This window comes from Phycodurus eques, chromosome 13, assembly GCF_024500275.1.
Source record: "Phycodurus eques isolate BA_2022a chromosome 13, UOR_Pequ_1.1, whole genome shotgun sequence".
In the NCBI taxonomy this organism is placed as follows: Eukaryota; Metazoa; Chordata; class Actinopteri; order Syngnathiformes; family Syngnathidae; genus Phycodurus; species Phycodurus eques.
The window spans coordinates 16,229,499-16,250,842 of record NC_084537.1 but is presented as its reverse complement, the minus strand read 5'-3'; the positions used below and the strand labels follow the sequence as shown (position 1 = coordinate 16,250,842).

The 21,344-nt window shown below is 41.5% G+C and overlaps 2 protein-coding genes across 2 annotated transcripts; both read right to left on the bottom strand.

Annotated features, from left to right (window-relative positions):
• Positions 1 to 521: 521 nt before the first annotated feature.
• arl14 (ADP-ribosylation factor-like 14) lies at positions 522 to 3,893 on the bottom strand. The gene has a single exon (XM_061694772.1). The coding sequence runs from the start codon at positions 3,851 to 3,853 to the stop codon at positions 3,242 to 3,244; it is 612 nt and encodes a 203-aa protein (XP_061550756.1). The 5' UTR covers positions 3,854 to 3,893; the 3' UTR covers positions 522 to 3,241.
• Positions 3,894 to 9,004: 5,111 nt separating this feature from the next.
• Positions 9,005 to 20,988, bottom strand: ppm1la (protein phosphatase, Mg2+/Mn2+ dependent, 1La). Its single transcript, XM_061694637.1, has 4 exons — positions 20,065 to 20,988; positions 14,627 to 14,801; positions 13,534 to 13,695; positions 9,005 to 12,782 (listed from the first exon to the last, which is right to left on the bottom strand). The coding sequence occupies exons 1-4, from the start codon at positions 20,461 to 20,463 to the stop codon at positions 12,427 to 12,429; spliced, it is 1,092 nt and encodes a 363-aa protein (XP_061550621.1). The 5' UTR covers positions 20,464 to 20,988; the 3' UTR covers positions 9,005 to 12,426.
• Positions 20,989 to 21,344: the final 356 nt, after the last annotated feature.

Below are 21,344 nucleotides of genomic sequence, written 5' to 3'. Positions count from 1 at the left end.
AATTGACAGATGTACTTCTAAGGAATATGCTCAACAAGAAAACGCTCTGAGGTACCACTGATGCTGCATAAGTAGCTGACCTTAATGGCTTTTGCTAATGTTGATTAATAATTCACCCATACCTGATAGCAGAGCTGGAAAACTAAAAATAACTATGCATTCTGTCTTTTAGTGCTCTAAAATCACAGGTGAAACCCTTAATGAATGTCTCATAAGTTGCGTTATTGGTACACTAGCGCTGCTTTATTTATTTTTTATTACTTTCAGAAGTAGCAATTAACTTTACAGCAGGCCAGGGTGGAGAATTGCACTGCATCATACTGATATTCTCTCCTGTAGCTAAACAAGGCATAGTGGCATTTCTACATCACTAAGTACAACTCAATAACAAAACTAATATTCCAATTTGACAATCAAAAATGGGATTTTTGTATTTATAAAGACAGAATCAAACCAACCTCAGTCGCTGTCCCCATGACAAAGATGAATTTCATTATTAATAACACTTTTTGTAGGACAAATAATTTGAACTCATGAACTTGAAACATTAATTTTATTCACATTAAGCTATATACGTTGTTATCTTCAACATTTCTCAAAATGACAAAACAATGCATAGAGGTCCACCACAGAAATGTAAATCAGACTAAACATACATTTCATACAATGTGCAGTATGCCCATTATTCCTATAATTTCAGGAATGAATAGTGCTGAACTGTATTTTCCTACAGTGTCTTTCAGCAAAACAAGGATCACGTTACAGTCAAGTGATGTCAGCGGTGACTTATTACAGCCACTCTGTAGCCACTCAATTTAATGTCAGCTCATTGCTTGGTCCACCTGACATACACACAATAAGGTATATATATATATATTTTTTTAAATTTATTTTTACTTTCACTGATTTTTGCCAGTGTGACAAAGGAAATGTAAAAGATAAGTTTGGTCTGTAAAACAAGTTCAACATTCATCACAGAAATGTTTGTGACAAAGGGAATCGGCTTCTGTATGTTTTATATAATTACTAACATTCAATAACTGAATAATAATTAATATACCATTAAATTAATTATATTAAATAATTGAATGTAGAAAATGAAAATATAACTACCAAAATGTATCCCACCAGATGGTTTCTGGACTTTCACATGCCTGTCAGTTCACTAACTTGGTTCTCAACTCTTTGACAAAGGTATACGATGTTCTGGGCTCAAACAATGTGGAGAATTTTTTTTTTTTTTTACAATACATCCAATGTATTATCTGGTACACATTCACCCCTGAATTTCTATACACACAGAAATTTACAAAAGGTTGTCTCAGCATTAAAAAGTGATATCTAAACACTTTTTCATTATCATTCATCATTTCATATAACTAAACATTTTGATAATTTGGTCAAACATTCAAATGAAATGTATTTACTAGGCTTTCCATGATCAGGATTTTTGGGGCCGATCAGCGAGTTTAAAAAACTGATCCGATCACAAGATGCAGGAATGTGTCTATTGAAATGACCTGTTCTTTTACTGTATATACTTGTGTACTGAATTGCTCAAAAAATTATATTTACAATAAATGTATCTTTGTTCCTCTATTTATACCAGTGAGGCATAGTGAGAGACAGAACAAATGAATGGTCTCCCATTAGATGGCAGGAAGTAAATACAGTAATTAACGTCTCCGCTTTTTGTGACATTTTTGTTTGTTGGTGTGCCGTGAGATTTTTCAATTGTAAAATATGTTCCTTGGCTCCACAGAGGTTGGAAATCACTGCTCCAGTCAGATCGTGTATTCTAATGAGTCAGGTCGAAACAACATTACATGACAGAAATAATGGGTGCTAACTTACTGTAATTAAATAATTTTTAATTAAATGACTTCACCCACACCGAAACTTTAGACCGTGATTCGACAGAATGGCGGCATGTTTACGAACAACCGTTCGTGCTACCACTCACTTGCTAGGCTACATAACATTTTATTGCCTGCTTGTGAGCCGTATCGTATTAAAAGTACGTATAATGCCAAATGATCGAAAAAAAATGGGGTGCGGTGGTATCGGAATACATTATTTTATTGCAGTAGTCTGATCCATCCATCCATCCATTTTCTGAGCCGCTTCTCCTCACAAGGGTCGCCGGAGTGCTGGAGCCAAACCTAGCTATCTTTGGGCAGCAGGCGGGGTACTTTTGGATTCAAATATAATGTGCACGATGGCGACGCGGAGTAAATGTCTTTTGCGGAGCCGATCAATGATCGGCGAATTATGACATTGCAGCATTCCATTATGGGACTAATTGGTAACTTTTTGAAACCAAAATTCAAATGAAATGTTTACAATATGATACCAGTCTTCTTTATAGGAATTTATATCGGAAGATTTCAAAACCTCAGTCCATTATTTGTGTACAGTATTTGTAGCTGATTGAAATGGTACGCAAGTATTGATGTATGTTTTTCAGATTTCAAAACGGCCTTTTTTCAGGCCTTGGACTAAAAAGTATCTACGTTTGGTTGAAACACTGACACTATTGCTTACTAAATGTTAGTACACATTTTCATTACAGAACGCTTGCCAAATTTTCTAAGCTACAATTCAAATGAAATTTACCAAAATATTGTATCAGTGATCCTTGAAGGACCGAAGTGTTGATTATAAGATTTCCCGTTTACAAGTTCTGATTTATGTTTTGGTTGAAACATTGCCACACTTAAAATTAAGTTGCAAACAAAATAGTGTACATTTGCATTATGGGACCAACTACAATAACTTTTCAAAACCACAATTTACTACAATATAGTATCAATGTATCTTAAATGAATTTAAATAGTCAGTGGGACCAATATTCCCAAATGCTCAAAACTAGAATTTAAATGTATTTACCACAATACAGTATCAGTGATCTTTGTGATTTTATAGAAAATTTTAAAAACTTGTTTATTACAACTACTGTACTGTAATTGCATGTTTTGAGGGAAACATTTCAAAACTAAAGCCCATTTAAAAAAAATTGTAGTACTATTTTCAATTACAATATTTGTTTTGGCTTAAACATTGCCACAGTTCAAGTTGTTTCTTACGAAATGGTGTAAATGTTCATTATGGCACTTGTATTGTCCACTTTTCCTAACCATACCTCCAATTCTGATCACCACAGCAGTGCCAGCTTATTAAATGACACTTTTTTGTGGTTATTCCCAAGTGTTGGGGAAACAAATCCAATCAAAATCCACATTCAACGCCTCACAGACTTGGCTTTGATGTAACTCACTGTGCCCTTAATGTTCTCCTTGACGTGGGCTGCGGATTCCGACGGCAGTTTGATCGTGTGGCTGACCATCTTGAGAGCTTCCTCCAGGCCGAAGCCCGTGGACGCGGAGCACGGCTGGACGTACCAGTCCCTCTCGGCGCAAATCCTCTTCAGGTTGAAGTAGTCTTTGACTTCGCTCACGGTCATGGCGCCGTCCACGTCCTGCTTGTTGGCGAGCACGACGAGCGGACGGCCGCGGAGCTGCTCGCTCCTCAGGGCGTTTTCCAGCTCCCGTTTGGCCTCTTGCGCCCTGCCCCTGTCCGCGCTGTCCACCACAAAGACGACGGCAGCGGTGTCCTGGTAGAAGCTCCGCCAGTGACGTCGCATTTCCGCCTGGCCGCCAACGTCCCACACGGTCAGGGCCAAGTTCTTCTTCTTCTTCCTCACGTCGATCATTTCCACGTTGAAGCCGATGGTGGGAACCGTGCCGACGAGCTTGTTGTGTTTCAGCTTGTACAAGATGGTCGACTTTCCCGCGTTGTCCAGACCCAGGAGGAGGACCCGGGCCTCTGGTTGTGTGGAGCCTCGCTGCCCCATTCAGGTCATACAAGTACGGCCAGGTACTCACACAGTCTGAATTAGGTGGTTTTTTTTGGTTTGTTCCCCCCCCCCCCCTCCCTTTGTGGGTGTTCACGTTTTACCTGCTCACATGTCGTTTAAGGTGTGTTCTGGATCTGGCGTCATATCCTGTAGCGCGTCTGACTGTTGTAATCATTTTAATAGATGAACCATTAGCTGAGCTACAGGGACAAAGGAGACTAAGGATTTGAACCATGTGGGCACCATCTCGGAGAAGGTCGTGGTGTTGTAAACGGGGAGCGTATTCAGTCATTTCATCCTCCACGTCTGCAAATAATTTTATCATCAACTGAAAAGTAGGCTTTACACGATCAGGATTTTTGGGACCGATCAGCGAGTTTAAAACGATAACCGATCACAAGATGGAGCAATGTGTCGATTGAAATCACTTGTTCATTTACTGTACATACTTGTGTACTGTATACTGAGTATCTTCAAAAGTCATCTCAACATGACAGAAATAATGAAAGAAAGAAATAAAACACTGTTAGAAGCTAACTTAGTGTAATTAAAGTACTTTATTGTAATGAAATTACTTCACACACACCAAAACTTTAGAGAATGATTCGGCAGAAGGCCCGCATTGTTTACGAACAATTGTTAGTGGTACCACTAGCTTGCTCGGCTACGTAACGTTTTTTTTTGCCTGCTTGCGAGCCATATCGTATTAAAAGTATGTGAACATATCTCAAGCAATCCTTAAATGAACGTCCTCTCCCGGCGCTAGATAAGATAAAGCCCAGTGATCGTAAAAGGCGGGATGCAGTCTTATCGGAATACAATAATTTATTGCAGTAGTCTGACACAGTGCAATCCTGAAAGACCAAATTTGTCCAGCCATTACGTGTTGTCTGTCTCAGTCGTGTTGTCTGTCCCACACCGGCAACGTTTAAAAAAAAAAGTGCTTTTTTTGCAGTCAGATATTTATAGTACTAGGTCAAGACACTCAACAAGGCTAAAAAATAAAGTAGCTTTTGGATTCAAATATACTGTACCCAAATATCTGTGCCCATGCAATTCCCTGTGTTTGCCACAGACACCATGGAGGAAAAAGTGGTGGTGATCCAAACACTTTCAGATAAGGAAATGATAGAATTTTAACTATACTATGACTCATTGATACGTACGGTAGATTATTTTTTTAAGTAGTGGTACCTTGACTTGTGAGTGTGCCAATTTATGAGTTGTCTGAGTTACAAGCCGTTGCTCGATTTGTATTGTATTTTTTATTTGTATTTATTTTTTGCTTTGTGTTGAGATATGCTGCCACGTTTGCTTCAATTAGTGCGCTAGAAGATGGCGAGAGTTTTGTGGCAGTGCAATCTGTGGTTTGTTCAGCATGACAAGGCGCCTGCTGACAATGCCTCAGCATCCGACAGTTTCTGGCCGAGAAGAACATTGCCGTGCTGGAGCGACCTCCCGACTCACCCATGTTACATTTTTTCATCTTCTTTCCCTGACTCTCTTGAACTCGAAGAGGGTCATCAAGGGGACTCGTTTTCGCCAGGTGAACGATGTAAAGATATCTGTGATGACTGAGTTGTGGAGGTTCCTAGGAGAATCCTTCCAGAAGTGCATGAAGCCTGCGAATGTGTGTTATACTCCAGGGGAATTACTTCCTAGGGGAAAACTTGTAGTTTGAAGTTTGGATGTGAAATATATCGTTTTTGACACCAGTCCTGGAACTTTTCTGAGACACCTTGTGGACTCGCAGCGGTTCACTGTTCATGAATTCACCTATTTGCATTTTTTTTCTTGTGGAAACTATCCTCAGCTATTTGCAGAGAAACTTGCCTGTTTGTGATTTCTGCACTTTAATAAACTAAAGATGCCACAAGATGACACCAAAGCCCTGCCTAAATAGTAATGCAGTACGGTTGGTTTGAGAAAGTATGTTGAAGTGATAGATCTGGAGTAAGAGACAAGCTTTGTATATTTGGGAGGAGTTATGTTTAGCTGGGTTGCTACGGAGAGTTTTTGCCACACGTGGATGTACACACACTTTTTTTTTCTGAACAAACTATAAGCCGTTTAGTTCAAAGTTAATGCAAGATGAATTGGAGGACATTTGGGTAGGGGTCAATTCCTCTTGTTTTCTTCACTATTCGCAGCAGGGCTCGTTGCTATCAGTTTATTGTACACGTTTGCAGTTCCCGCTGTGCTTGCGTGGGTTTTCTCTGGGTACTCTGCCTCTCACATTCCGAAAACATAGATGGCACGAAATTAGTATTGAAGTCCTAGATTTAGCCCAATAGTTCCCAAAGAGACCTATGTAAAAAATATAATATAAAAAAAAACAACTAGAATTGTGATCCTAAAGTGCAAACAATAAACTCTAACAAAACATATAACAGCCAAGCCATGAGTGATTTCAACCACATCATTACAGCTGTATGCAAAGAATAGAAACAACAATCAAGGGATTATCTCTCAAGCACTGTCTAAAAATATAAACAGGAGCTTTATTGTTAAATAAACATGTCAAGGGCCAAAGTGTTATAATCAAATGTCTACAGCTTTATTGGTTGTGGAACAAAACAGACATCATGTGCGCACAACATTAAACAATCAACTTACAAAAGAAGTATAACCTGATTGTACTAAAGCCATCCTAAATCATCACTTGACTGGTTTGACTTATGACCAGTTTCAAAACGAGCTAAATAGGCGTGTAGTGACGTGGCCAGGAAATAAATACCATTTCCCCGTCCAACTTCCACGCCCTTAAGCATACCACATTTTAGAACACTTCACAGGCTCATTCAACTGTAAAAAAAAAAGAATGAATCACAGCTTAAATGTTTCAAACAGTTCACATTCTTCAAACAAGCTGTATTCAAGTTACTTCTGGCAAGAAAATGAAATTGGGCTCATTTGACCCTTTGCCAGACACTTTTTATATATAGTGCCATATAAAGGCTACTGTACTCTTATTATTGATTCCCAAGAACACAGCTGCAGTCGGCATGTAAACAAATGCTTGTTTTCTTCATGTGATCCACTACTTCGCTTCCTCTTGGCCTCACGTCCCCCACCCAATGAAGTCCAGCATTCGCTACATGAATGTCTCACTTGACTAAATCAATAAACAGCATCGATCCACTCAACTTCCTAGTGGACCAGCAGACAATCATATGGATCTGCTGCACGTCGGGGGTGCCATATCCAAAGGCCGACACGATTGGATTTGTGTTGTTCCTCACTTGGTTGGGTTGAATAATTCCTTTAATGTTGTATCTGGGGTCAGGTTCTAGTCCATTGCTCTTTGGGCTTCACCCACACTCCGCCGGTCGGGTTGTCCATGACGTACACCAGCCCCGTGGCGTCCCGGCGGCCATGGCTCCGAGGTGAGCGGCCTACGGGTCTCTCTGGTGGTGGCCGCTGCGCACGCTGGCGACTGACCGACCTCTGGATCCACACGACCTGGTCTTGAGAAGAAGCTGCGTTCGCCTTTTGAGACAAATCCACCGTGGTCAAACGCTGGAAAATCACACGCGCTTCCGGTGGAGATTTGGAACCATGCTGACCCATTTTTGATGCAAAATCTCCTCAAAACTCCAGAAGTTTAACTGTCATGTGCCCCTGTGCGCCTTATTTAACCAGTCCCCCCTTTGCGTCTTTGATGCGTTTATCAAAGTGTTCCCGTTCAGCAGTAATGTAATGTATTTGTGGTCACCAAACACTCACTCACTGCGGTCACATCCAGACTATTCTGAGTGCGTCCACCTGGCACAGGCCATCACTTGGACGTTCAGAGTCGCACATGAAAGAGTTGGGTTTCACTGCTGTGTGCCTTGTTGACATTGTTACAATGTTAGCCAGGCGCAGTCATTGAAGTGATGTCACCACTGTTCTTATTGATGGAACGGCAATACTCCCAACTAAAGGCTGAGTCCACCTTCCACATGCTCGACTGTAATACTATTTTATCCAGGTCAGTTCAGTTCCCACAGCTGCGACATAAGTTAAATATAATGTCGGAACGCCTTGTAGTTCATCACTACCCAACGCAGTAGCAGTCATAAGAAAAATTCATATTGACATTTTAAATGGGCCTGCTACCTGTTGCCAATCTGTAATCCGCTTTTGTGAAAGATATATGGCTAGTTGGGCTTTCCTTGTCGAACCATTTTCAACGTTGGTCTCAATCCTACCTACTATTTTGAAAGGGAATAGCTCAAATTCTAAAAGTTGGTATGCTAACAGATAGCAAAATGTCATCCCGAGTGCCAAAAGCACAAAGGCAGATCGATAAGAATGCAACATTGTGCCCTATGGTTAGGTACTATTTGTGAAAGCGATTAGCTCAAATGCTAACAGTTTTTATTCTAACATATTTCTATATAGTAACCTGACTATAAGAAGCGCTGAGGCAGATCGATAAGGATTTAACATTGTGCCCATTGTCCAGGTACTATGTTGAAAGGAAATATCTCAAATGCTAACATGCTAATAATTTGTATACAACATAATGCAGGATATCACATAAAACACAAAGGTAGATCAATGAGGATTTCAAATTGTACCGTGTGGTCAGATACTATTGTGGAAAAAGAATGGCTCAAATGCTAACATATAGCTAGATATAGCAACCTGAGTAGAGAAAGCGCTGAGGCGGATCGATAAGAATTTTACATTTTGGCTTGAAACGGAATAGCTAAAATTCTAAAATTTCACACTTAATATGATAAAATACACCTACAGCAAAGTACAGTAAACTGGAAGGCAGAGGGTTAAGGAATTAACATTGTCCTCTTTGGGCCCTTACTATTTTGATAAAGAACGGTTCAAATGCAAACATGCTAACATGCTATTTCGTATGCTAACTTATTTGCTAGAAGGCATCTGGAGTACAAAAAAGACAAAAGCAGATCAGGATTTTTACATTGTAGTCAGGTGCTATTTTGAAAGGATATAAGACAAATATTACGCATTATGAGCATTTGTGAGTTAAATGTTTATGGTTTTATAATAACAGTTTTATATAGCTTATTGTTTGTGACTGATTGCATGTCGGCAGGATCCAATAATTTCAAGAGCCGAATGCAGTCAATGGGATGTATGGTTGCCCCCAACCCTTGTTGAAATGATGAGGTCCAGAGTGAAGTGATGAGTATGTTTTATTGTAAAACAGAAGAACAAAAACAATATGTATATACAGTACACAGATTTGGCAATCTGCTTGACACCAAAAACAAATAAATAAGGCATATAAGGTACTGTATGTTTAAAATTAAAATAAACGCTTCAACTTCTTTCACAAAGAAGCCACTTTTAAAGGGAATTTGGTCGGATTTGGCATAAAAACCTTTAAAAAACACCTTTGACATTAGAGCAAAATAAAGACAATGCAATGGAACATGCATGCAGTAATGCTACCTTTTGTTTGTGGAGTGGTGCTCAACAGGTCATACAATATCCGACTAGAACATAGTCCAGCGAGAACACATAATTCATTAAAATGAAAACTGTAGCTTTTGCTTGAAATGTATCGCTTCTGACAACACTGGTCGTACATTATATTGCTTCAGGGGCTTCTCGCCTTACTTTGCACTGTACGGCTGCTGCAGCTGTACTGCAGTCCAACACCATGTCTCATCATTCAGATTCTTACAGCAGCTGCCACTTTTGTTCTTGAGTTTCAGAGATACATAAGGACCGGTAATATACCACATCAGATACTATCCATTCAAATAATTTTGCTTCATTGAAGAAGTGTTATGTCAGCAAATAAAAGTGCATTTTAAGTGTGTACAGTGGTGCCTTGAGATGCGAGTGACCCTTGTTTTTTTTTTTAGATACAGGCTGTAATTCATATGATTTAAAACATTTATTATTATTATTATTATTTTGCTTTGACTTGCACGCAAACATTTGAGATACAAACGCTGAATGGTGGCAGTGAACTCAACTCGCATAACAATAAGCAGCAGTTTGGGAGATAGTGGGAGAGAGTGGGAGAGAGTGAGCGATATCCAACTATCTACACCGCTTATCCTCACTAGGACCACGGGTATGCTGGAGCCGATGCCAGCTAACTGCGGGCAGGAGGCGGGGTACACACTGAACTGGTTGCCAGCCAATCGCAGGGCACATAGAAACAAGCAAGCATTCGCACTCATATTCATACCTACGGACAATTTAGGGTCTTAAATTAACCTACCGCGCATGTTTTGGGATGTGGGAGGAAACCGGAGTACCCGAACAAAACCCCCGTAGGCACGGGGAGAACATGCAAACTCCACACAGGTGGGGCCGGGACTTGAACCCCGGTCCTCAGAACTGTGAGGCAGATGTGCTAACCAGTCGACTACCGTGCCGCGTGATTAGAGATAGTGTACAATTATTCAAAAAAGCTTTAAGCCTTTTATTGCCACCCCAGTTGAAGTTTACTATCAAACTATAAATCAAACAAAGAGAATACATGTTCTGTATTTAAAAAGACCACATAGCTCCATTTAGCTTAATGCTAACAAACAGTTCAAACAGTGAAAAACGCCATAGATGGGATAACGAATGGCGCTGGTGTCGAGGTGTTATAACCCTTATGCTGGGCTTACACCTAACGGGATAACGAATGCCGCTGGTGTCGAGGTGTTATAACCCTTAGGCTGGGCTTACACCTAACGAATTTCACAGTCACAGACTAAAAACTGAAAGTCAGAAGAACATTTGAGGAGTTTTACTGGAGTCACAGCGTGCTACCGTCATCTTGATCCTTTAGTATAAGGTAGTACTCAGCTGTTTTAGATCAGTCTTTTCCTAGTCTTGGCTTTATGACAACATCAGACGTCTTTTTATATGATTAGTTTAACCAAATACCAATAGATGAGCTCTAAAAAAAGAAAGGAAACAGGAAACTTTGTAAACAAAGGGGCTGGGCTTAAATCTCAGTCTGAGACGAAAATCTCTAATCTCTTGTCTTTAGATGTGAGCCTTTGTGAGATGATAGTTTTCTAACCCTTTCCAAATATTTTCTAAGTCTTCTGATGTAAAGGTAGCATTAAATAGCAACACACACAGACACATAATATAACAATACTCACAGGCGTTTTTTTTAAATCTTCTGCGAAGAACGACTTCTGCGGCCTGCTGAGGAGTGACCGTCTCCATGCATATCCGTATGTCTGCCCTCTACTGCCAGGCGGCCAAGGTGCGCATACCCGAAGTAGCATAACTATGTCTATTGAATTGAAGTACAAAATGTGGCAAAAACTGATTGTTTACGTTTTATTTAAAATTATGTAAATAATGTTTATTTTTGTGCGGCACGGTGGACGACTGTTCTGAGGACCGAATGACGAATTAAACGCTTATCTCAAGGCACCACTGTATTATGAAGTTGAATAAGGTTCTGTCATATTTCGGGAGGACTGACAAATTCTTCCAGATCTGCAATGTTAAAATCAAACTTTATTTCCTCATATAGTGGCCAGAGGAGTTTTTTTTTTGTTTTTTTTTTAACTCAACTGTAGAGTAGCAGGCATATTTTAAAGGGATCCCTTTATTTGTAGAAATCCAGTTTTATCATGATATTATGTCTTTATAGTAGTATAGTATATAAAATACTGTCTTACAAGTGTCTACAGTATGTTCTCCCCGTGTTACTTTCCTTCCACATCCCCAAAACATGCTTTTTAGGTTAATTGGAGACTAAATTCCCCAGAGATGTGAGTGTAAATGGTGTTTGTCCATATGTAATCTGAGAATGACTGGCGACCAGTCCAGGGTGTACCCCACATCTGACCTAGAGTCAGCTAGGGTAGGCTCCAGCTCACCCGTGACCCTAATGAGGACAAGCGCTATAGAAGATGGATGGATGGATGGATTGTTTTACACGGCCTCCATCAATCATTGGAGTCACTTTTAGTTTGACTGAATGATGTTAGTGTGGATGTAATACATCACTTTCTTTTCCCAGAGAGGCATTCTCTTCTTGTCAGTGAACATCATATTGTTCATTTTTCAATCACAGCTTCCAAAAACATGTCATGTTAATTTGAAGAGACTAATCTTTACACTCCAAGAACTTCAGCTTTACAGATTCCCCGTCTGCTCTGCAGGTGGTGTGTGTTTAGGCATAGTAAAGGACAGCCACCTACTTTTAACATGTGAAGGGATAAAAGCAGGTGTCTGTTTGATGCACAGCACTTATTTGTTCAATTCCATGTTTAACTTTGGCAAAGGGTCTATTGGGAAAGATGCCACTATTTGAGGAAATGGGAACTATTTTTTTGAATGCAGAAAGAAGGCTGGTGTTTTTCCACACATTACAATTAGGCACGGACCGTAGTCTCTCCTGAAGAAGCTCCTGTGGGGGCTGCATCAGTAATGGACAGTAAACTGTAATACTTGAATAGATGCTGGTACTTTCTCTTGGGCAATTATTAATAGTATTCAGGCTCCCTTGTCTTAATTTTGTGTGTTTGATTCATATAGTTGTACACTTAGCCAGTACTCAAGCTCTATCTTGTCTCTGTCCTCCTGTAGTATTTTACATGACGGGTAAAATCCCATGCAGTCCACTTGCCCTAGTCCGCCGCCTTGCTGCTCCCCCCCGCCCTGCTTTTGAACTTGACCACCATAACGGTGATGTTGTCTGGGCAACCTCGGTAGAAGGACTGGAGGACGATGCTTTTGGCACCAAAGTGCGGCTCGTCCAGGCGCTCGCGGACAAAGCGCACCGCCTCCTCGTTGCTGAAGGCGTCCCACAGGCCGTCGGACGCCAGGATCATGAACTCCGGCTGCAGTTTGTCCAGGTCGAACGTCATGATGTCCGGGTCGGGGATGACCACATTTAGGTTCTTTAACGGGTAGTCGCCCAGAGAGCGGGACATGGCCAGAATTCCTTGAACTCTCCAAGAGCCGTTAAAACTGATGAAGCCTCCTGTGGCAGGGTTAAAAGATGCTGTGTCAGAACACACCAGGAGGTGGTATCCAAGCACTGAAAATGTTTTCCTCCAGTGATTCCCAAAGAGATCATAAGGTACGCTGCTGAAAATTCCAATATTACATTATATCCAATTTTACTTACTTGGTCTGAAAATATTTAATACAAATAATATCTATCTATGCCAGGCAGTATGAAAAGCCATTTTTATCATAGATTTGATATCAAGCTTAAGGTCTTTGTACTAGTACGTGCTTTATCCTCTCTAGTAAGACAATTCCGCGCACTAGTAGAATGACTGTGGCGCATGAACACAACAAGTTACTATTAATCTTTTTTTCCATGAATGCATGACATTTCTGCACACTAGTATGACAACTACAGGTTACTAGTGAGACAAAAATGTTGTTCATCTATATCTATACCGGCAACATATACAAGTGACAGGCAGAACAAGTAAAATGCTATTTCTCTAGATGGCAGAAGGCTCCATTACCCTGTGTACTCACCTAGTGCCAGTCATAGAACAGAAATTAATTAACAGGTCTGGATTTCATACTAAGTAAGTCAATCTGTGATTAAATTGAGATTACGCTATGTAGAGTGTGTTTTGTGATGTTTTTGTTCGGTGTTGTGCCATGACATTTTTCTAAAGTAAAATATGTGCCTTGGCTCAAGTTCAGGAAACACCGCTCTAGACAGCACATTCATCATGGTGACTATTCTAATAGTTTTCCTCTTATCTTACCTGCCCTCTTGATCCTCTTGCGCTCCTTGAGCTGATACGGTTTATGGTCGTGGGACAGTGCGACGGCGTTGCCGTCTTTGTCGCACAGGACACCGCGGGAGTCGCCGACGTTGGCCACTGTTAGTTCCCTGTCTGACAGCAGTGCCACCAGACACGTGGTACCTGGACAAGACATGTTTGAAAAGGACATAAAACGGCTGAAGGTACATACAGTACAATGTCTTCAGCAGAGACACATTAGGTGCTGGCAGTGTACATCAAATTCTAAACTCAAACATATACAGGTAGCTGACAAAGATGATTGAATTGAATAAGGCACATTCCCATAGTGTTGACTTACAAAGGGACATTGCTAACGATTGGCATGAAATACTTATTGTAGCATTTACAGTATTGTTTTGCAGGAACTGCTGTTTGCTCTTGTGTAAACATACCCTTGAATTGAGTGCATTGATTTACAGCTAATGCTAAGTACCTTGATTGTCCTTCATCAATCTCCTTCCTCAATCTTCCCATCTAATTGTACGCACTATGTTAAGTGTTTTGTTCACTTGCGTAAAACCTCACAATGACCTAACCAGCTAGCCTGGTTGAAGATCGAGCACCACTTTCAAGCGGCGGCCAGACTGTTATGTTAAAGCCAAAAAGGTACGCAGGGCTGCATCGACTGTTGTTGGAGGGAAAGATAAACTTTGGCTTCTGATAAGTGGCACATAAGTGATTGCTCGGTAAAGTTGTCGACGCAGTGGGGCTGCATTTTGTTTGGTGATGTGTCCATGTGCCACATACACAAAGTGTAGTGTATAAAGTGCTGTCTCCGTGAGTGAAAATGCTTTCATTGTCATGCGTTTTTTTTAAATTCAGTGGTTGAGATAGGGCAATTAGGGGATGTTGTTTTGGTAAAAATCAATGAAACAATGGTAACATTATAGCAAAGCTTTCAAAAACATTTCTTCTAACTTGTGCATTACTGATATATAAAATGGTCCTCAAACCTTTTTCTTAGTAATCCTGTTCTAATCCTGAAGTGATTTACATGTTGTGCTCAATCTTTTCAATTGCAGACTGCAGACAAAGCTTCCTCTAGACTGACCCGCTTCATCGTGGTTGGCAGACAGCCTGTCCAGCATCTCTCGGTCCACGCTCAGGATTCGCTGCTCCAGTATGCCGGCGTACGACGGAGCGCCCTCCTTCTTTTCTCGCTCCAACGCCTGCAGCTGCTGCCTCAAGGCTTCAGGCAGGTGGGCCTTCACAAAGTCTGCTGCAGCCTGGGGAAAAGGTGAATGGGGTTAAGCAGATGTCACGTCACAAATCAGATTCCGTTATTTTCCCGCAGTTTCTCCATTTCTGAAGCTTTACTTAGAATAAATAATGTAAAGGCTCTTATCAGCCCATTTAATTTTACAGTCACTAATATTGAACCCTCCTGTTGAATTATTAAGCAAGCTCCATCCTGCCTGCGGTCCACTTGCTCTCTCCCTCATATTGCTTGTCATGATTATGGAGAAGCATAATAGTCCTAATGGCCTAGTCACAACTGTATGAGTCTATACATAGTTTATACTTCTGATCCAAATAATTGTTATTCTTTGTTTTTTTTTTTGTTTTTGTTTTTTTTAACAGGGGAAGAGCTGCATCATATTTAGGTATAGTGTGCTGTAATACCCAAATATGTTTTATTTTATTGTATATACAATGAAGTATTTTATTATATATACTACATACAGTAGCTACGGTGTAACATCCAAAGGGGGGAAAAAAAACAAATTTGGAATTTAACCATTTTTTTTTTTTTCAGTGAAAATGTCTCAAAAGTGTTCTTTTATGTGCAAACACAACAGAAGAGAAGGATACCACTACCAGTGATGGCAAAGAGGAACATTTTTAGTAATGAAAATGGAACTTCTTTGTCTGACAGGTATCTTCATAAGGTTTTGGCTTGTTTTAAATTTATTTAGCTTTTGTAATTTTAAGAATGTTAAAAATGTTACTGGGCAAATGTGTGAAGAGTTAATCACTCTTTTTATGGTTTAAGCCTGGACCAACATAATTTACTTCACACTATTTTGTTTAGTATTTTTCACATAAAAAAGTTTTGTGTGGCACTTCTGGCCGGTTTTACAGTTAGAGGAACCTTACAAGAGAAATTCCACACTTTTATTTCTCCTTAAGAGGTAGACTTATATAGTCAGGAAAGGAATGCTAAATGGCTAACAAGATAGTCATCCAAATATTTACTGTGTGCGAGCCATTTACTTACATTTTAAGTTTGATAAATGACTGCATCATGTTGACATCAGTATTAATAATTATTTCAAAGACCCAGAAATCTGAGAAATTTGGTTTGAGAGCACCCAACATAGCCTGATCAATAAATATAACACAGACATAGAATGAAAATAATGAAAAGAAGTTAAAGACAGGAAGGAAAGCACATCTTGAGAGAAAACCAGAAACGTTCTGCTTGGGTAGAGGTTAAATATTTGTCTTTAGAACAGGAATAGACAGGGAATCCGTTGAGTAAACACACATTTCCATTCTCCAAGACTGCTGAGAGCCACAGGAAATGAAAGACTGATACAAGATGTGGAAGGAGAGGGCGTCAAGTTCTCTGGTGGCTCTGCAGCAGGAGGATTGCTTTAAGAAAATATTCATTTAAGTTTTCATCCACCCGCAAATTCTTAAGGAAATTAAATCCTTAAGCTTGCCTTAAATTTATTGGGCCAAAGCTCTGGAAATTGTAGTCTCACCATTTCATAATAGACTAAACAGAATAGAATATGCAGTTGTATTCAGAATAATAGTGTGCATTTTAGAAAAGTAGTAATAGCTTTTATTTCAATACAGGCAAATGCATTGGGAACACTACACATTCTATTACAAATCAAAACTTGACAAAAAATTCCATTTGTTATTCCTGAACTGAAGGTGAAGAAACATTTATATAAGGCTGTTTATATATATAAAAAATATATATATATAAAAATTGATATATAGCAGAATGTGCTCTAATGTCTGTCATATAGTGTGAGCCACATCTGAATAACGTGTGCGGCCGTGTTTAATAAACGGTTAACTTTTGCTGAAGTGTCGCTGTTATTTGGACCACACACACCGGCACAGCACCTAGCATGGCGGTGACGTATTGGATGAGCCCGCCGCCTGTCCGCAGTGTCCAGAAGCCTCTCGTCGCGGCCTGGAAAATCCCAGCGACGATTCAGTGGAATATATTCCAGCCACTGCAGGCTTTAAAGGGAAGCTAACCCCCAGATTTTTTTGCAAGAATGCATTGAAGGTCCCAGCGCGAGTGAAAATAGGGTATTCTGATTAATATGGCATTTATAGAATAAGAATTAAACAGAATAATTCATCAATCTTCATCTGTCGCAGGGGGCCGCCATGTCCGGCAATATCACCCTCTGCTGTTCAGCGAAATTAACGACACAACTATTCTCGCGCTACTTCTGCTATATGTGAGAAGGAACGTCACATGAGAAAATTTGGAAAACAGGTTACAGACTCACTGTGTATGCTGCAATAAGTACAATAACTACAGGTTGAAGACATGATGGTTTGAATTCGAGCTTGCTAAAACTTTGTTCAAACCATCATGTCACCATCCGTCGTCATACTAGTTATCGTGCAGCATACACAGCGAGCCCGCTAACGGATTTGGTCATGTGACGTTCTGCATATAGGAGAAGCAATGCGTGAGAGCAGTCGTGACATTAGTTTCGGTCGACAGCAGAGGGTGATATTGACCAACGTGCCAGCCCCCTGATGCTTGGATCAAACCACAAGACAAATTTGGTCTTTCCTGATTGCACTATATCAGACTACTGCCATAAAATCTTGCCGTATCTCGGGCAGATAGTGTCAACATTACAAGACATGTATTCCGATACTAACGATCACTGGGCTTTATCTTGTCAAATCAAACACTGTCGGATAGGAGGAATCAGAAAACGTGTCACCGGTCAACGTGACCGGATACACTCGTTACCATGGCGACGACAACAACGTACCGAGCCAATGTATAGTGTGTGTGTGTGGGGTGACAAAATGAGGGAAAATGTGTGGTGGTCGTCACCGGTGCTCAGTAGAGGACGTTCATTCAAGGATTGCTTGAGGTGTGTTCACGTATTTATTTATTTTTTATATGATACGGCTAGCAAGCAGGCAACAAAACGTTATTCAGCCTAGCAAGCTAGTGCTAGCACTAACGGTGGTACGTAAACATGCCAGCGTTTTGTCGAATCATGCTCTAAAGCGTCGGTAAACAATGGATTGTGCGCATGAATAAATGTTGACAACGGCGACCAAGTATGTTGACAATGGCAAGCACGGGGGCCGGAGCGCCAGTCACAAGATGCAATCCTATTGGTCGAGAGATTTGCGCTGTCGGAGCGTTGTTGTTGATATATTACAGTACACGGAAGATATCCAGAAAAATCAAACACCCTAGACTTTTCTTTTCGGCATCGTAGGGCCAAATCGCTGATCGTGTATCAAGTCGCACTACAAGTTTTGTCCTTCGCGACAAAATATGTTGGGTCCATCAAGGAAATCGGCTGCGATAGCTAATGGGGGCAATATTGGGGCTTGATTGGAGATTGATTAATTATTCTGTTTAACCGTGTTTTGACAAGTGCTGATGCACACAACGTATTCTTGCAAAAAAAAAGTTGGGGTTTAGTTCCCCCTTTAAGAGGATATACAGTATTTTTGCGCCTCAAACATAGGGATGTGTAGGCATCCTTTTTTCTGGGTGTGGGGCCACTCACTTATTGCGACAAATAACTCATTAAATATGTGAATTGCTTGGGTATCCCCTCACTCACACGCTCATCCTATAGCCGTTTATCATTCACATAGCCACTCCCACCACACTTCAGTTGTACAGCCGGGTTCACGACCTTTGACCTGCATGCTTCTTCTCCTGTTCTTGTCCTGTCCTATCTTGTCCTGTCCTTCCTTCACAAGGTGTAGCACTACTGGCCCATACAACATTCATATCTAATGTGTCATTGTTTTAGATGTATAAGGATCTATTTTCCTCATCTTGTTTACAGTTAGTGCTTTGTCTTTTGTATTATTTTCTCACTCCCCTCTAAAAACTTTGTTCTGTTCGACTTTTTTTTGTTTTGTCCTGTTTGGCTGTTAGGTCAAGCAGAATAGAAAATCTGTATCCTTTTTATGCCGAAACAGTTTTACTGTGTCACAGTGGAGTTTTTAAGTTTCCGCTGTGGTATTACAATTGAAGTATATTGAGAATCAGAGTTGATCACTCGAACAGAACAAAGTTTCCAGAAGGGAGAAAGAATCACTCGAACAGAACAAAGTTTCCAAAAGGGAGAAAGAAACAAAGACAAAAGACAGCTCTAATTGTAAACAGGATGAGTGAAGTAAATCATTACATTATCTACAACAATGAAACGTTAAATATGAGTGTTGCATGGGGCCGTAGTGCTACACACTGTGAGGGAAGGACAGGATAAGATAGAACAGGACAAGGACATGAGAAGAAGCATGCAGGACCAGGGTCGTGAACCTGGCTGTACAGCTGAAGTGTGGTGGCATTAATTATGTAAATTATAAAACTGTACAGGATGAGAGTATAAGTGAGGGGATACACAAGCGATTTGCATATTGATGAGTTATTTGTTGCAAGAAGGGGTGTGTGCCTTATTGTGTGCCTTATTGCCAATAAGGGGTGTGTGCCACCGTTTTACATGCACAAAGACTGACAGAAGTGTCCTGTAATTGCTGTGGTCGCACCGCGGCTGAGGACCCAATCAATCGAGGGGCGGGATCAGGCCCAGAGGTCCACCGAGAGCAGCCCGGCGGACGGGACACATCCCACACCGAGGGACCCAGCGGCGGCCCGACAACCGGCCACCCAGCGGGGGCCAGAGGGACCCAATGCCCCCCCCCCCCACACTTTACTTTTTTTACATTATTCTTTGGTGATGTGCTGTGAATATTTTTTTACTAAAGTTTAAAATGTGCACCTTGGCGCAATAGAGGTTTTGATCAGTGTCACCAAACACTGCTCGAACAGACTGGTGGACCTTGGAGGGTCTGTGGTATTATTTGGCAAATATATTAGGACCTCTGGGGGATTGGGGGACACTGGTGACAGATGGCTACACAAGGATACCCAGTCTGATGAAACCCGCTGACCCTTGAAGACACAGGGAGTGTAATGAAGACAAAACACACACACACTTTCTTTGTGATAGCGCCAGCAGAAGGGGGGTGCACACAAAGAAACTATGCAGTACTAAGCACGGGAACTGCTCTGTTTGACACAAGGGGAGACACATGGTTACTACGACTATATAAATAGTGAGTAGCACTAATGTTATTAAAGCCAACTCTCACATTAGTGCACAATGTAATCAAATAACATGTGACATTGTCATAGTGTGTGTTTCCTGTCTGCATCCAGTGATGGTGATCCTGTATTTTGGGGTCCAGATGAGACCAAATGACGCATTCAGGTGCAACAGGGAGGCCCGGGCCGCTTACCTCCCCGCCGTGCCCGTCAAAGATGCCGAAGATGGACGGGTGGCTCTTGTTGGCGATGTCGGTGAGCACCTCGTAGCGGTCCTCCATGTGGTCCCTTCTGCCTTGTATGGAGTACACGGCCACGTTGTCGCTCTTGAACTCCCAGGTCTTGGAGAACTCGGCGTCCAGCACGCTGAGGCCTCCCAGCCGGTCGTTGTGCATCATCTCGGCCACTTTGCCCTTCACCATCTTCACGGCGTCGCGGCTCGACTTGACGATGGTCTTCACCTCGTCCGTGTGGAAGAAGTAGCTCCACAGCGCCAGGCTGATGCACAGCAGGAACAACGTCTCCGGCCTCAGGAGAAAATAGCGCATGATCCGACCAAGAAGAGACAAGAGCGTCATCGTGTCTCCTATCATCACACGCCGCCCAAAGCACGGTTCACGCCATGAACGGGGGGCATTGAACGCACCACCACCGCCTCGACCGAGAGGCCTGCGGAGCTTCTGCGGCCGCGAGTACCGCACACCGAGCGGCTAGGACACAGGCGCCGGGGCCACCCTCATTCGCTTCGTCCTTAATTCAGCAGCGAAACGACTCCCGACTTGAGCCCGACGTCTCGCGGTCCATCTCAGGAGGGGGACGCGGATGTTGCTGGTGGTCGACCCACCCCGGATGAGAGCGACGCGGGGGAGGGCCGGGGGCCGGAAATGCCTGCCTCCTTTCAGTTGGATTGTCTCCTTTAATAGCGCACCCCGAATCAGTTCGGCATTTAACACACACGAACCTCAAATTCTACAATGTACAAGGGCAAACTAATACGGTAATAATACACACGTATCATGAGACGCGTTTGTTTTGGAAAATCTACAGCGGATGTTACGACATGCACTCGTTTACCATGTCGACGAGGACGTAAGTGCACAGACGCGGCACAGTTGAACAAAGATGGTATAAAAACGAGGAGATGCATCACTTCGTTGTGCTCTCGTCAAGGCTGGGCCGTTAATGCGCAAGGCTCTCGGATGTGTCGCTCGCCTCGTATTTTGTTCACGAGGTTTCGAATTTCCATGGGAAAATTGGATCAAGGAACAAGGAGGAGTACTGTATTAGGGTCACGCTGGAAAGAAAAATAAATGTTACACCATGAGATTAGAGTTGTAGGCTAATTTTACGACAATAAAGTTGTAACGTTTAAAGAATAAAGATGTTTTTAAAAATGTTTGAGGTCAAAGTCAAAATCCTGTATGAATTAAGTCTAATCATATACTCTGTGATATTAAAGTACATTTTAAAAACA